The 17,074-nt window shown below is 48.2% G+C and overlaps 1 protein-coding gene across 14 annotated transcripts in view; it reads right to left on the reverse strand.

Moving 5' to 3' along the window:
• Window positions 1–3,806: 3,806 nt before the first annotated feature.
• Window positions 3,807–17,074, reverse strand: part of ATP2B4 (ATPase plasma membrane Ca2+ transporting 4) — a 98,130-nt gene continuing 84,862 nt past the window's right edge. For 9 of the 14 annotated variants that reach the window (XM_045456399.1, XM_045456402.1, XM_045456394.1 and 6 more), the window contains 2 exons: window positions 16,717–16,893; window positions 3,807–8,495 (listed from right to left, as the gene is read on the reverse strand). In XM_045456399.1, the coding sequence (XP_045312355.1) occupies window positions 8,181–8,495; window positions 16,717–16,893 (492 nt within the window). In that variant the 3' untranslated portion in view covers window positions 3,807–8,180. Of the gene's footprint in view, window positions 8,496–13,281; window positions 13,471–16,716; window positions 16,894–17,074 lie in introns of those variants that run through there. The other 5 variants (XM_045456404.1, XM_045456405.1, XM_045456401.1 and 2 more) reach the window with 3 other exon arrangements.

Consider the following 17,074-nt stretch of genomic DNA (forward strand, 5'->3'; position numbering starts at 1 on the left):
TGTCGGAGTTGAGGAGACCCTCAGGTCACGCAACAAATTAGTAGCAGAGTCAGGGTTACATCCTAGGCCTTCCCATTCCCCGGCCGGCCCTCGCCACCGTGGCTTCAAAGAGACAGCTTGTAACTTTATGCCATTCTGCTGGGTTAGATCTCTGCATCCCCAGACTACTGCTCTTTCCACAACAAATTCCAAGGGTGAATCAGCGAGGTCACAATCTCGGCAGGATGGACCACAATCAGTAAGTTTTACTCTAATGCATGTGTGTTGATGTTGGTAACTGTAACGGGAGCCAATCAAGACAGGATGCAAATTAGGCTTGCTGGTGTATTTAATCACACAAAACTTGTGTCCCCCGTGTTTGGATCGTTTCAGGGTGCTAGTGAGGGGCCTCAGAGAGGACTGGTCCACAGTACCCTTGGGGCAATTTTTTTTAAAAATATTTTTTTAACATTTATTTATTTGTGAGAGACAGAGCGAGACAGACCATGGGTGGGGGGGGGGGTGGTGCAGAGAGAGAGAGGGAGACACAGAATCCGAAGCAGGCTCCAGGCTCCGAGCTGTCAGCACAGAGCCTGATGCGGGGCTTGAACTCATGGACCGCGAGACCATGACCTGAGCTGGGGTCAGGCGCTTAACCGACTGAGCCACCCAGGTGCCCCCCCCCCCCAATTTGGGTAATTTTTTAAAACTACCACTGACCTAGAAGCCAAATACCTTAAAAAAAAAAAAGAGGCTACTTGTGTTGAACACCTGTGGGCTCTGAATTATCTCTGAGGAATCCCTTTTGGATCTTCAAAGGGTAACCTGAAAATCATTGATGTAGCTCAACTGTCCCCTTGTTGAGGTAGAGAATCAAGCCCCTCAAGCAGCGGAGTGTGGGGCGCCAGTCTCTTGCCTTCTGGGCTGCCCGCACGTCAGGATCCGACTCCACCTCTCGAATTTCTCTGTTTCAGATTCTCCGCCAGAGGGTGAGCAGACAAGATTCAAACCCCTTCTCTCTCCTACCTGAAGAGCAGCAGTTTCAGTTCAAAGGTTCGGCAGGAAGGGGCGCCTGGGTGGCTCAGTCGGTTAAGCGTTCGACTTCGGCTCAGGTCATGATCTCGCGGTATGTGAGTTCGAGCCCTGCGTCGGACTCTGTGCTGACTGCTCAGAGCCTGGAGCCCGTTTCAGATTCTGTGTCTCCCTCTCTCTGACCCTCCCCCGTTCATGCTCTGTCTCTCTCTGTCTCAAAAATAAATAAACATTAAAAAAAAAAAATTAACAAAGGTTCGGCAGGAAGACGTGGGGATTCTTGACGCAGACGAAGGGCTTTGGATGACCACAGGTGTATTTGTTCTTCCTGTCACAGGTGCTGAAGGCAACTGTGGGTCCCCAGCCCTGCCTTCCTCGGCCTCACTTCCTCTTTCAAGTCAGTTTTCATGTGTATTTGCTTTCAATCAGGCCCAGCCATGAGGATCTCGAGTTCTAAGACACAGATCAGTCGTTCACGGTAGTGTTCCTGGGTCCAGCACGCAAAAAAAAACTATCACCCAATGAATGTGCCGTGTCTGGAGGATGGTCCATGTAACAGAGGACGGCCTCTATTACAGGGGACATCAGAGAAACCAAATGTTGGCTGACCCTGAACTCAGGGACCAGGTCTGTCCAAGAGCAGAGATGGATACACCTGGGTCTGAGTATGAAGGCTCCGACTACTCGGACGGTTCAAGGGGCTCCCCTTGTTCAGACTGTGTGAGCAGAAGCCAAGCTTCTGACGGCAATTTGGCTTTTCCAATATGCGGACCACTTAAATTCTCATTGGAGGCGTCCAGTGGCCTTCTGGTTTTGACACCAGCCTCTGAGGAGATGGCAGAGGCAGGCCGTTCCGGAGAGGCTGCTCCTTTCTATGTGTGTGTCTTCTGAGGACAAGGATTAATCCCACGTCAGCATACGGGCAGGCCCAGGACGCAGAAGCCACTTCCTTTCACGGCTAAAAGTATTACAGTCCAAGGGTCTAGCAGGTTGTTATCGCTCATGGCTTAGGTTCATGTTGGGGACAAATGAACAGAAATGGCACCGCAAACATAGGAACATGCTGACGTGTTTTGTTTACATCCGGGTTTCCAGATTTATCTGCCGGTAAAGGACGTGCCATTTCCACCTTCCTTCATGCTTGCAGTAACATGAAGGCCATGTCCTAACGGAGCCAGGTCAGGGGCTGGTAACGAGTTCGCTGGTCCCCAATGACTGATCTTTGGATTTGCCACAGATCAAGTCAGGGGGTTGCCCAGCTGTGTGTGTGTACCTGGGAGGGGACCAATGAGTCTTGGTGGAGAGCTTCCAACAAAGCCAGTGACCACAGGGAGAGCATAGGATGGCTGAGAAAGGCTCGCAAACCATTATTAAAGACCATATACCACATATAAGGCCATAAACCATATATAAAGGCAGAGAAATTGTGCTTTTCTAGAACTGGGGGCGGGGGAAAAAAATGGAAGAAAAGAGCATACTCTTTCTTTTGTATAGTAACTCAGGCCCAAGGAGCTGAGCTGGTTTTATTCTCTATTAAAACAATACCTCAGGGTTGTTGGTCTCTGCCAGAGAGCTGCTTTGAAGCTCATGCCTCTCCAGGCCTTACTTACCACGTGCTGGGGTTAGGAGGTGAAAATGAGAAAGACCCAGTTTGGCACAGCAGAGGCACAGATCTCAGGTCCAGCCGAGACAAGGTGAGAGTGAGGGGAGACACAGGGCCGAGCCTTAGAAAGGACTCAAGGTGTGTGTATACATGTCTGTGTGTTTTGCATCCCTTTCTAGCAAAGGTAATGAATGGGGAGGGAATCTGTAATGGGGAAAAAAAGAAACTGGGTTGTTTTGCGAATGGTTTCTGTTATCAGACAAGGCCTAGCCCCCTGTTAGTTATTACTCGTTTTTTTTTTTTTTTTCTCCCCTAGCCCGTTTTAAAGACCCGAAACAGGCAGGGCGCCTGTGCCTGTGGAGGGCAACCGGGGACAGGCAGAGAAGTAGGGACAAGACTTCTCATTACAGAAGCCGGCTTCATTCAGGGCTGGCTCCTCCTTTCAGAAGCAGCCTGTTCAAACAGCCAGGAGAGTTTGGGCTGTCCTTCCCTATCATACTTTCCCTAAAGGACCCTGGGGAGCCGACAAAGTCCTTTCCTCTCTTTGATGTTTCCAGAGAGAGCTGTGGAACTTGATTGGGTACCTGGATGAAAGGCGCAGGGAGTTAGGAGTTCTGAAATACTGAAGCTCAGAGCCCAAGTGAGCTGCCAGGGAGCTGTTTTGGCCCAAACGTGGGGCCTAATCAGTCATGCTAGAGACTCACCGAACGGAACGGGACAATTAGCAGAACAGAACAGAAACCTTGGGAAGGGAGGGACTGGAGAACCCCAGAGGCAAGGTAGGTAAAAAAGTGCTAATATCAGGGGAATGAATTTTTCCAAAGGGCATTTCATTAAAAAAAAAAAAAAAGGATAAAGGCAAAGAAAAAAAGAAAGGACTGCCACATCGGACTCTTAATCCTTCCAAATCTCCTTTCTCAAAAGCTCTAGCTTTGCAGCGCCACCAACTGTGGATTCTGCCTGAAGCAAGGGGAGCCAAGCTCGTACCTTCGGCGCAGGGGCCTGGCAAGCGGGGCCACGAGTCACCAGAGGGACGTGCTGGCAGAGAAGCATGTCAGGGTCCAGTGACAAGCTGAGCTCCGGGCTTGCACGGATGGGGTTCCTGATGTGACGGTGGCAGGTTCCCCTTCCCACGGACCCCCGGTGACATGACCCCCCCCCCCCCAGCGGAGACACATTGAGGACAGCGCAGTTACAGGTGGGCATGGGTTTTTATTTTCAGTGCACGGCAGTACTGATTCTCATCAGCAACAAGCTTTATTGGTTCCAAAAAATATATATATATCCCTTTTTCTCCCCCGTCTTTTAAAACTCCTCTTCTTCCCGTCTCAGTGGACAGCATATTTGAATTTCAGATTTGCCGGTTTACGGCATTTTTTTTTTTCCTTTAAGAACCATATAAATACATGCAAAACGTTGTACAGAGAGCTTCAATAATATCGGAACGCAAATACAGATCGGGTGCACCGTTTGGCTGAACTGCGAATTATGGTAACACACACTGGGGCGCATACTGCTGCTTGGCTGTCGCCATGTTTGTTGATGGCATGCAGACCACACTAGTCAATCTTTTGTTTTGTTTGTTTTTCTTTTTTATACAAAAATACCGGTGCTTGTTATACTAATTACTGAAAAAAAGAAGAAGAACAGAAAAAAAGAGAAGAAGAAACTCAAAGTTCCTATCTGCGTGCTGATCGGAAAAGAACAACGTAGATAGATTTGTTGGCACATATATATGGCATATTCACATATGGCATATATACATTTGGGGAGCAAATCTGAACCAAAGGCCAGTTCGGTCACGGGGAGCTCACTTCCCTCCGTCTCTCCTCGTCAAGAGGAAAGGGGACAGCAGGCCTAACAGCAGGGCTGGGAAGGCAGAGCACTGGCACTGAGCTAAATGGAAGGGCGTCTGGTCTATTCTGAGGAAAAGGCTGGAATGGCTTCAGAATAGCAGGCATTTACAAGTGCCTCATCCCCACCGCTGCAGCGGGTGGTCCCTAGATACGGAAAGTGAGGAAGTGTGCACTTTGTGATGGCATCCCAGGCTGCTTCAACCGTTAGGCAAAAGAAAGCAGGAGAGAAAGGAGGTGAGGCATTTAGAGGTTGCAGGACACATGCGAGCTTGCCACCCCCCCCCCGCCCCGGGGTTTTCGGCAGCGAGGTCAACGCTCAGATATAACAGTGCAAACTCTCCCCTCTGACGCTCAAGTGGAAGAAGAAACCTAGACCCTAAAGAACCCACAAGTGTCAGAAGGATTGCTCAGTGGTCTAACACCTTTAGGGATGGGGGAGTCACTTCAGAGGGCACCTACGGGAAGGACCTAGCCCCAAGATTACCACCCGGGGTTAGAACCAGCCTTTGTTTTTTCCACTTACAAATCTATCCCCCGTCTAATATATTGCACACAACATTTCTAGGGGAGGGGAAGTCCCAAATCAGATCCTTGCACAAAGACTCATTAAGGGAAAACTCCTGGGACAACAGGAGGTGAAAGAACCATAAAAAATGCAACCCCCAAATCAGAGCATCCTTGCAGCCCGAGAGATATTCGTGTTGTGGGTACCACTCTGCCAGCTACCCATCAAGAAACAAAATCCAACCAAGGCCCCTGATCTTAATTCACCAGTCACTGAAAAGCCTGGCACCCATCTCCATGGGGGACATACCCTCATTTTCTGCTGGCTATCCCTTCTTGCTGGATGCTTTCCTTCCCATTCACAGTCTACTGCCCATTTTTCTAGGTTCATCTAGGATAGTAATTTCCCCTTCTCCCCATCAGACCCTTTTCAGATCTAAAGCACCATATTGGGGGAAAGCTTTAGTAACTTGTGCCATATTGACTCACTGCCAGTTGGATCACTAAAACTGAATAGAAAAAAACTTATATAAAAAACATATGCACATAAACACTTAAACTTACTCAATTCCATATCAACAAAATTTATATTAAAAAAGTCTAGAACCCAACAAATTTTTTTCCCCTAAGTATAAAGATGGCTGTTTGGAGAAAGGAAGTACGGTGCATTGGTTTTAAAACCAATTACAAATATACTAAGTCACCTGTCATGGCAAACAGCTGGTTATATGCTCCTTCCACAGGGTAACATGACAGCACTTAATTTCGAATCCTTTAAACAAAATACATATGGCTGACTCAAAAATATCAGTTTCTGATCTAAAGAAAACTATATTTTTTGCATAATATTTCTCTATTTTTTTTTCTCTCCTACCACGGAAACTAGAATACACACAAAAACCATTGAGCTTAAACAAGTAGACACAAGCTCTCAAGAGTAACCTGTCAGGCACCATGAGAGTCTTTTGGGAGCAGGAATGGTAAAATAGCCTCCAAAGTTTGTTATTGGCTTGTTTTTCAAACTGATCTGAGGTAATAAAAGACCTGACAGAACTAAATCTTCCAATGTACTTAATAAATATGTATGTGCACACCTAACACCTTGGGTGAGCTGTTTCGTCCCCACAGGAGTATTTAAGACAGAGAAAAGATGGCTGAAGCACGTGACCCTTATAAAACCCAAATCAAATTTGGTGGGTTGCGTAGGAATGGGGATGGGTAGGGGGTATTGTTTCCTTGCTCTTTCTACCTCGGACAGCTCAGATGGAAGGGGTAAGGGAGGAGGGATCTAGAAGAGAAGGCCAGAGAGCATAGGTTCAGGCCACCTTACCGTCACAAGTGGACATTTGGCAGTTCATAAGAGCCTCGAGCCCTACTCCCTACTCCCATCACTCTTGAAAGAGGGGGACAGGCCTCATTTATTTACTGGGAACCGGTAGACATGAGCTAATAATCCCTGCACAGAAGAGCTGATGTCCACATCAGCAGGGATAAAAATGAAGCTCCTGCAAACGTGGCTCCACCTTGTCCCATTAAGGAACACTTAAAAAAAAAAAATCTCCTGGCAAAGTCCCCAACTCCTGAGAGGCAGGGAGGAAGGGGATGCTTTGGGCAGTGTTCAGGGAAAAAAGGCACAGGGCTTTACAGTCGAGCACATTCTGGGGAGGGCCTTGAGTGGGTCATGTGGGAGAAAGGGAGAGAGGAAGGAGAGAATTTCAGGGTGGGTCTTTTGCTCCTTCAAGTCAGCAAAATGTCACTGGAGTCCACTTGGGATGTGTATTTTCAAAAGCAGAATATTTGAGAAAGGTTGGGACCTGTTCAGAGACCAGACGAGTTGGGGGCCATGAAAGAGCAGAACAAGAAAGATGAAGGATATGTCAAAGCTGGTACTTGGGCACCTAACCTCAGAGTGTCTGGTTTTCTCGGACGAAGGGTTTCTCTGATCCTGTTAGGATGGCCCTTTGGCCTCTCCCAAGGCTTCTCAGTACTCACTTCCCCAACAATCAGGTCCTGTCCTAGAAGAGCCTTGGCAGAAGGCCTTGAAAGCGGTAGTGGTCAACCCAAGGAGGATTGCACAAGAGTTGGCTTTGATGGTCTGTCTTGTCCTAGAACTGCCAGCTGTTGGTCCTCAATATCCAAGTCCACTTAGGAGGCAGGGCCGGTCTCAATTAATTCCTCTGCTACCACTTTGGGAATAGGAGAACAATCAGGCTTATGGTAAAAATTGCATACCAAACATATGAAAGCTTCATGGTCAAGGCTGAGCTCCCTGGCACTTAGAAATGATACACACCTGACAAGATGGCAGTTTAGAAGTAGAGGGTAACCTGACAACAACAGAAACGCATTCTTACCAGCTCTCAATTGCTTCAAAAGGATCTTATTAGCAGAGAAACCTTTCCTCCTCTAAGACTAAACCAAGGGTTCCACTGGGGCCAGAAGGGAGAATGGCCAAAGTTGACTCAAGTCAGCCATGTCCTTTCCAATTTCTCAATCATCATGACAAAAAAAAAAAAAAAAAAAAAAAAAAAAGAAAGAAAGAAAAAAGAAAAAGAAAAAAGAGAAAAGAAAAAGAAAAAGAAAAATGGGGGAAAAAAAAAGAAAGAGTGAAAGTAAGGAAGAAAATGGTCACAAAAGACCAAAAGAACCTTGGGGAGGTTTGACTAGAAGGGCAGAAAGAGCTAGAGGGCTTTAGGTGTAAGGTTTGAAAATGGGAAAGTCATTTTAAAAACAACCACTCTATAAGATGATTCTATACATTCCATTCCTATCTCAACACATTTCGTTTGGGGATATTTTATCTCTCTGAACCCTCAACCTCGCTTATAAATGGCACAGACTCATAGGGTAAAATCCAGAAGTCAGGAGTTGATGACATATGTATACATACCGGGAAGAGTCTGGGTTGGGGTAGATGCCAAGAGGATTGTCATCATTTCTTTAAACATGACAACTGATACACCCAAGGGGTAGATTCTACCATTCATTACCTGCCTGGGGTTTGACTGGGTCCTGCTACAAACCCCAACTCAAGTTTAAGTTGAAATCCTTGTTGGTCTGTACTCTTGCCTCTTCATGGTCAGGTGGGGGTTCACACATACTTGGGAGCAGCTGACATGACAGTGAAAAGTCCCATCGTCACCTTAGAGATGGGACAGATGAGAAAGGAAATGGGGAAAGCGGGGATGGGAGCCAGAGAATGAAGTTCAAACTGATGTCTCCAGGCTGTGTAGAGGGCTGTCCGCATGGGAGGCAACGATGTGCACTTGGCTGCAGTCCACTGCATTGTTGTTCTTGTTGGCATATGGGGTGACCTCACCATCCAACAGGAGCACCCTAGTCCCAGCCTTAGGAGCCTGTTCGAGATCTTCCTCCTCATGCTCATCCAGGAGTGGTGTTCGTGGCACCTCCTCATCTATGGCGAATTCAGGGTGGGTCATGAAGTTGTGGATGGAGTTTTGGTTCTTGGGTTTCTGAATGCTTTCGTGGAGGGAACTATGGAACGCTTTGACCACTTTGATCTATACCAGGGGAAGGAAAAGGAGGACGAGAAAACACGAAGGTGAGAATTGGCCAGTAGAACAAAGAACTGGTGGTTGGAGGAGAGAAACAAAACCCAAACTACAAGACACTACTGCTCAACAATCAAAATCAAACACATAAGAAATCACGGAACACCAGGAACATCAACTTCCAAGCACGGGGTTGGGGTGGGGTGAGTGATGGCAAACAACTGAATATTTCAAAAGCTGCATTAAAAAAAAAAGAAAGAAAGAAAGAAAGAAAGAAAGAAAAAAAAAAAAAAAAGGTAGAGAACCCAAAGCAAAGTTAGCGTTCCCAAACAATCCATTCTTAAAACGAAACAGAAAACAAAGATTCATTAGTTCTTCTGGATGGAAGGCAAGGGCATTGGAACTAGGTGCAAATTAATAGCCAAACTTAAAAGATGATTCAGACACGTGGCTTTCTGTGTTGAGGCCAAACATTTTGCGAATGTGGAACGGAAAAATCACACACCGACGTTTAGTTATCTGTTTAAACCCCTTAAAGAGCCAAACACACACAGGATATACTTTGGGTGATAAGTGACCACGGATACCGTGCAGCAAGGCAGGCAAAACAATCTTCGTTTGTGTTGGCAGCATGCAAGAAATTGAGACTCTCCAGCTTAATAGTTGCTCTGTCAGGGAACATGCATACGCTTATATCCTGCCACCTCAACCATGTCCCCTTCCCCCAAAGAAAGCAGAACTCCACCGTTCAGGCCCTCCCCTGGCAGATCCCGGGGAGGAAATACAGGTATCAGAAGATGCCTTCCTTCTGACTACTGACAGCAGAGGTGGCCTGCATGATTCAAATGCACGTCGTGTCTCTGATGCACAGCACCTGTGCCGGGCCTTGTGGCTCTGTCCAGCTGTTTGTAGGTTGGAAGAGGAGCACGATCTTAGGCGGAGAAGGGAGAGGATGGGACCAGGAGAGAAGGCACCCAACCCGGGGGGGCCGTGCTACAGACAATTTGTAGTTTTAACGGGCAGAGGGAACCGCACTGTCCTAGAAGTGTCAAGGTCTTTTTTTTCTACCGCACAAAAAGGGAAGGGATTCAGTCAACTTAAGAGAAGAGAGAAAAATAAACAACTGATTCCCATGACCACCTTGCGCCTTGTCCACAGGCACTAACTAGCTCTTTCGGCGGCCTGCTTTTCTGAACCGTAGGCCTCTCTCCAGTATGGTTTAGAACCTGGGTTAGTAGAATTGGGGTAGGGGCAGGAGGTTGGATCCCGAGAGGTTGGAGGGAGAGGCTGGGGGGGAAGAGACGGTGGTGGTAGGGCAGTTTTAGTTGTTGGGAGGTGGCTGATTCTAGTCTCGTCCAAAAATTGTTTCATCAGAAAAGAAACGGGGGCAATGCGGGAGAAACTGCTGTGTGGGGGAGGGGCAGGGCGAGGAATGATGAACGTCGGCGTAAGGCACCCCTTCCACCCCTCTGCTGTTGCAGCAGAGAATGTGTCCCTGGAGAAGAGGCAAGAATGTGCACACAGCAGAGACACAAAGAGTCAGGCCGTGCTTTCGGTCATTGTACAGAACCTTTGAGACTCATGCGCCAGGAGGACCCACTAACGTTGTGTCTTTGCCAGCCGAGGCTTTCCTCCACCCCACAACAGCACGGCAGGACCCACCCGGGACTGAGGGTGCTCAGAGCTTAGAAGGCAAAGGACTCTCTGCCACTGGGTCGGATCAGCTCAACGCTTCCGCCAAGAAGAAGCAAGGAACCTGGACACACGTTCACCATGCTGAATGGAAATAAGGACCTACTTTTCCACCCTGCTAGGACTTTTAGTGACCATCTGACGGGTGAATTTTACCTGTCATGTGCTCTTTGCTCCAGATCTAGGTCAGATCGGATGGAACAGAGGCTCAAGAGGTGGGTTCAAAGCCATGTCACCCCCCTGTAGGAGTGATGGCATGGCCCACGCTTTCCACCTGCTCTTGAGATTTCAAAGTGTTTAACAAGTGCTGCTGAAGAACAGGTACCTTTATACCACCAGTTGCTTATCTTCAATATCAGTGATTTTCAAACTTCCTGCTTCTATTTTTTTTTTTTAAGTCACTGAATACTTAATGAAAACAACTCTGTGTGAAGTCCAATACAGAAAACAGATTTTTTAAAATGGGGGTTGGAGTCAGGGTCTGGAGCCCTGTTTTCTGGCTTTTCCTCTCACCTGTTTGGGTGATCAATAACATTGTTACAGGTAAACGGTAAGGGAAATAAAAGTGAATTGAAATGGGTAGATGGAAAAATAGGGATGATTTCTTCTTTGGGGGAGCAAGGAACAGTCATCCGGCTAGACTGCAGGGCTTCTAGAATCTAAAGGGAAACCAGCATCCTGCATAAAGAGCTCAAAGGAAGAGGGGTCAGGGAGCTAGGTGGCACCATCTAGTGGCCTGGTGGCAGAGAGAAGGGAGAAGGGTGCCAGAATGCTCCTCGGCTCCAGCACTGGCCTCAGAGAGTATGTAACACAATCACACAGATACATCATCACCAATCCACCCCAAGCAGAGGTGGGATCCTCCTTTCTTGATGTCTGGTGCGTGAGCCGTATACGGGGGAACAAGACATAGCTGGTGAAGAGGGTGCTGTGAAAGCCATTGACACTCTCCCCTCGGCCAATCAGCCCTTCCTTCCCCAGTTTTCATCTCTCAAAACCGCTGGGAAATGACACTTCTGTGGCCCCTGTCCTATGCGTGGAGTCATGGATTGAAGGGTAACTCTTTCTCATGTCTTAGGAGTCCCAACCAGGCTGGACTTTCCACTAGGTATGAGGGCTAAGGGCCACTCTCTGGAGCTCTATGAAGGGGCAGATGAAGACTCCATTTCTTCAGCTATATTCTACAGTTTTCTGTTCTCTTTTCAGAAACCAGGGGAAGAGAAGGGAGTAGGGCTTTCCTATAGAGGGAATCTTAAAGATTTATCTACAGAAAGTTAGATAAATAACTGAATTCACTTAGAGATCTGGAATGGGGAAGGGGGTCTTCAAATGCGTGACTATTTCTTCTAGGACGGCCAAGTAAGGAGGCACAGCTGGAGAAAGAGCAGGTGTGGCTGTGTCTCTTGACTGATTTTCTATCTTTGAGGGTGTGGACCACACCTTCTACCAGCAACTCCCTAAGAGCCCAATGGGCTCTGTCTTCTGCTTAGTCTCTTTCTACCTTCACATCACAGGGACGTCTGCCACTAACCCTTCCTAAAAGAAGGGCATAATTAAAAAAGAACAGATGCTAGTTAGAAGGACAGGGAAGAACTAGATGAAAAAAGGAAATAAGAGAGGAATATGGAAGGACCAGAGAGAGAAGGGTAGGACTTACTTTGTTCTTTGACTGCTTTGGGGCCTAGGAAATATGTATCTATAGAAATATGTATCTGTAGAAAACCCCACCTCCTATATGTCACCCCAGAACCCTTAGAGTTGGCTGAAAAGACAACAAATAATCTAAGTCTGGTCAACCTGCACAGGTCACAACCACGTGAACCATAGACAATGCAACTGTTCTTTCTTTACCTCCCTGTTCCAGGGTTTGGGGTGGGGGGGGGGGAGGTTGGAAGTGGGGGAGAAAGAGATAAATAAAACACTCAACTATCTGAAGCTCACAATAAACTTCATACACAGAGACTCCTTCCCCACCAAGTACCTTAACAGCACTATCAGCAAAGAGCCTTCTCTCACCTCTCTGTGTCCCATTGGGGGAAGGTAAAGTGACCAGGAACAGGAAGGCAAAAGCATTAGCAAGAATCCAGTAATCTACCGAAGGGAACACCAGATCTTAGGTTAAACACGGCAGCATTCCAATTGACAGTCTGGCTGCGAAAGGGGTTCCTAAAACCTTATACGCACAATAAAACGCGGAGGGCTGGCTATGGCCGACACAATCAAACTAGAGGAAAGGAAAAGCAAACAAAAACAAAACAAAGCAAAAGCTGCTCTTGAGAGATTCCTTAAAAAAAAAAAAAAAAAAGTTGGAGTGAAGAAAAACATGTTATGTTGACCTTTGCCTATACATTTCTCCTGCCCACATGTGAATTCAATTGGTTTAAAGTCCCTGAAAAGTTTGGTTTAAAGTCCCTGAAAGGTGAAACCTTAGGGACACTTAGTCCTGTGCATGTGAACCGAACACCTTCTTTTCTTCACACTCAGCTACTCTATGCCAGTATGACCAGCTCACGACAGAGAGGTAGCCTAAGGGACCGACTTCAACACTGGCTCAATTATGACAGATCTACTGGTAAGAAAACCCCATGGGAATGTAGCTCCCTTCATACTCATTTTCAGGAGATCTGAAACTTGCCCCCAAATGAGGCGAGTGCAGGGTTTTCATTGGCCTAAGCTCACATCTAACCTTAGGAGATAAGGTTTAGATTCCACGGAGCAGGAGGAGAGGAGAGGAACAACATATCCAAACAAAGCAGAACAAACAAACAAAAAACTAAAGTAAAGCAAAACAAACCAACACAAAACTCCAGGAAGAAACGAGCAATGCAGAGGAACAATCAGAAAACAGGATTATTGCCTTTAAAATGCCTATGGTTTAATAGTTTTTCAACACTAAAAAAAAGTAAATAAATAAAAGGGCACACAGGCTGGTTTGGGAGTGGGATTTCTGTCCCATTTTTCTTCCCTTAAGTCAAAGATCAAAGGGAAAAACCAAAAGGAAAAGATAACCACGGTTGGTTAAAGTGGATGCCACGGTTGGTTAAAGTGGATGCCACGTGCTCTCTTGTGGTCATTTTAGCAAATCATGCATCATAATAGACTGTCACTCACTGCCCAGAGTAGGAGGTGGAACAGCAGCAGGAACAGAAGTGGTGGGGGGAGATCTGACTGGCGCAACTGTTACATAGGATGAGCTAGGAACATGTTTTACGTCAAGGTGTTGACCCATGGTCTGTCGCTTTAGGACTCCCTTAAAAGAGGCTCCCGTCTGGAATGTGTTAATTACGTCGATCTGCAAAGAATCAGAGAGTGAGACAGCTTTGCTCCACAGTCAGAGAGGGGTGAAGAAAGAGGCAGGGGGCAGGGGTCCTGGAGGGTCAGGGAAGGGGGGTGGAAAGTGCTGGGAAAGGGGGACAGGAGCCGGGAAAAAGAGCGACATTCCCTCAGACACAAAGCAAGAGTGAGGAGAAGGGGGAAAACCGTTATTTGCACATTACACTTCATTTAAGGAACAATTTGCGTGGAGTCCAAATACCCAGCCAGAATCCAGTCTTCTCTTCCCTTTTAGCCTATGAAGGACATTTTAGGTGTGTGGGTGTCCAAATGTATCTAAAATGTAAAGGTACTTCACCCCATGACTCCTGGCAGGTAGTGACAGCTTATTCACTGTGCTGACCTGTCCTCTGAAAAAATAAGGCATGGAATTTAAGACACAAGGCAAAGTATAGATTACTGAATTTTGAGGCTCTGGAACCTCTGAATCAATGAAATCGACGACCTGTTTTTGCAGGTTCTGCAGGAATCTAACTCCTGTGTTTAAAGCAAAAACAGAGGCATGGAGTAGCCCACACACAGGTGGCCGGGGTGGAAAGCCTCCCAGGCCACGACGGCTGGGCTCACCTGCTTCTGGGTTTCTTCTCTGGGACACCCTCTCCCGGGGCTGAAACGGACAGAGCCCCTGAGAAGGGAGCTGAGGAATCCAGCGGCCAGGCTCTCGAGTGAGAATGTTACTAGCTGCGGTCACACACTGGAGATAAATGTCTGACAGATGTCTGACAATGACTCAGTAGCCAGATCCAGGGAGGGGGAGGAAGCTGGCCGGTGGTGGTTAGTGGCTACAAGTCTAACCCACACAAGTGGCCTCTGGTGTTCTGTGTGCTACTTCTCAGAGACAGAGGTGAATTCATGCCATTTGGTTTCCAGCAACGGTCTCGGTCTGGGGCCTGGGGCAGACCTCCCGTCCTTACCCCTGATCCCCGAGGTGACAAGGAACAAATCAAAAAGAATTCCTTTCTCCTTCAGGATCTGGTTGACTCATCTCAAAAATGCCCACAGGCTTAATACCAAGGGCTGGTTCCATTTATGTGACTTCATTTCCCCAGGTGGGAAGGTGGGAGGGCAGGCACCTTATGAGACAGACCGTTCTTCTTATTTTTAAAGCTTCCCGAGAAGCTGTGAAATGTTTAGGGCGCATTTCTGGATTCAGACCAAAGTTTGAGCTAAACTATCATCCCTTCATCACGTTATATAGTTTTTAGTTCCAGGGGACTGAGGAGCCCAATCCCGTGGTAGGAAAGGGTTTGCACGTGAGGAGGACAGAGCTTCGGTGCACACTCCTTCCTTAGTGCCTGTTAGTGTTACAAAGTCCCAACCTCCACAGTGAAAGTGGATCCCAGGGTCACCTTCCCAAGAGTCTAGCCCTTAAGTTTCCCAAGCTTCGGCTCTCTAGTGCTTTTGGGTCTCCCTAAACTAAAGGGACCAGGATGGGACAACAGCTGGGCAACACCTGTCACCCCCCACGTGTGCCAATGAGAATGACAATGAGGACCAACAATCAGATGGCGGGGGTTTCGCTAGAGCCCTGCTGAGGCCGACCGGCTGATGCCGGGAGAGAGTGTCAGGTGTCTGTGACTCAGGTGAGCACAGCCAGGCCTATTTGCTTATGGGGTCAGGTGCACACCGCCGATGGCAGGGATTTGGTCATGGTGGCATCTTCGAGGGTTGCCTTTGCTGCCTAGGCTTTCATGCCATTCTGGCCCAGCTGCCTCAGGCCCCCACAGGGAAAGGCAGTTTCCTAAAAGCTATGCAGGCAGGGAACCGAGAGGTATAGAGTTGAGGGAATGGAAATCGGTAGTGGAGGGGAAGGAAGATCCATGATTCTCAGCCCCCCAGGACAGAAGTCTGGCAAGGGGCCAGGAGACGCTGGAACGAGGGAATCCTGGCTAAGAAAAAAAAAAATTACATAGGAGGAGGCAGTGACCCTGAAGGAGAGAAAAGCAGACAGGTTATTTTGAAAGGAGCAGACCTGAAGGAAAGCACCGGGCCTTAGAGACAGGAGCCAGTGGCCTGGAAGGGCAGGGGGGTGGGGGGGGTGGGTAGGGCTTGGTTTTGGCAGGTCCCATGGGAATTTCCCTCTCTGGGAGGAGGAGCGCGAGGGAGGAGCCCCCATGTTTCCCTACCTAGCCCTTCCTTCCCTTCCTTCCCATCTCCATCATTGTCTCGTCTGTGGGAAACAAGTTCCCAGCATATTCAGTTGTGAAGGTTCATTTGATCTCTCTTCCCTATGCACTAAGGAGGTGGGCTTGACTAGGGAACTTTCTAAACCATCTGCGAGGCTAATTTTAGAGAGTGAACTTGTTTCTGGGCTCTCCAGCCAACCAGCAGAGAGGAACAGGCCTGCTCTCTGGGGGTGGGAAATCTCAGGACTAGGACAATAGAGGCATATGGAGCAAGGACAGGGCGAGAGATAGGATGACCGGCCTAGACCAGCTCGCCCACCCAGGAGAAGGTGGGTTACAGTTGCTGCGTGGAAAGGGAGGGAACAAAAAGTTGCTGTAGGGCTTCATAGGCGGGGGGCTCAAGCAGCATTGAGGCCCATTTTACAAATTTCGAGAAGGGAAAAGGTTTGGGGAAATTATAGCTTCTTCCTTCTTGGGAAGCAAGTCTGAATCCTGCAAAAGATGCTTCGGCAGTGAAAGACTGTTGTCATTTATACACACTTAGCCACCAGATTCCCCACCATGGCCTTAAAGTTTGAGTGGGGAAGAGGATGAGTTTCTTTGACCAGGATCCCTCTGGAGAACAGCTACATTATCCTAACAGCAGCTCGAGGATGTGTGTGCAGCGTATGCTGGAGATGCTGGCTGAGAGCTATTGTCTAACTCCTTCCTCCTCAAGGGTGGGGAAGGACTCTGAACGTCTCCCACCTTAGAGTGAGGTCTGGTGCTTGCAAGAGACCTTACACGGGAAGCTTGCCGGCCCAACGGGAGGGTGGCAAAGTGGGGTTTAGAGCCAACCTGAAGCTAAAGGACTATGCTACCAGTTGGTGTCCCATGCTCTAGGCCCTCTGACTATGGAGCCCCCGCAGCAGCTGCTGCCCGATCTGTCCTGAAGCAAGGGAGCCCGGGCTGTCCAGCAGCAGTGAGCCTTAGGGAGGGAAGAGATGTCGGCCACCAAGAACAGCTGCTGCCCTCCCAACACCTCCCAACCTGGAGACATTTCTTCTCCCGGAGGGAGGACAGGCCACTAGGAAGAGTACCTGAGTCTGGATGCGGTTCAGGCCCCGGAACCAGAGGATCTGGCCTCGGCGCAGCTCCATCTCCGCGTGATCAATCTCATCCAGCCCCTCCGCGTCCTTGGTGATCTCCTCTTTCGTGGTGCCATGCCCGGCCTCCTTCAGGAACTTCAGGGATTGTGTAGGTATCGAGGAGATTATCTGAGAACAGGTGCAGCAAAAGGGGAGACACCAGAATCAGGGCGGGAGAGCTGCCCACTCAGCTTGCACGGTCAGGCCCCCGGGTAGGTCAGTCTTCACCCTATCACCCATGGTGGGGAGGTAGGCGGTGCCTACCAACTGGCGGACCATCACGAAGGCCTTCTGTATTTGTGGACATACA

This window comes from Leopardus geoffroyi, chromosome C3 (genome assembly GCF_018350155.1).
Source record: "Leopardus geoffroyi isolate Oge1 chromosome C3, O.geoffroyi_Oge1_pat1.0, whole genome shotgun sequence".
NCBI lineage: Eukaryota > Metazoa > Chordata > Mammalia > Carnivora > Felidae > Leopardus > Leopardus geoffroyi.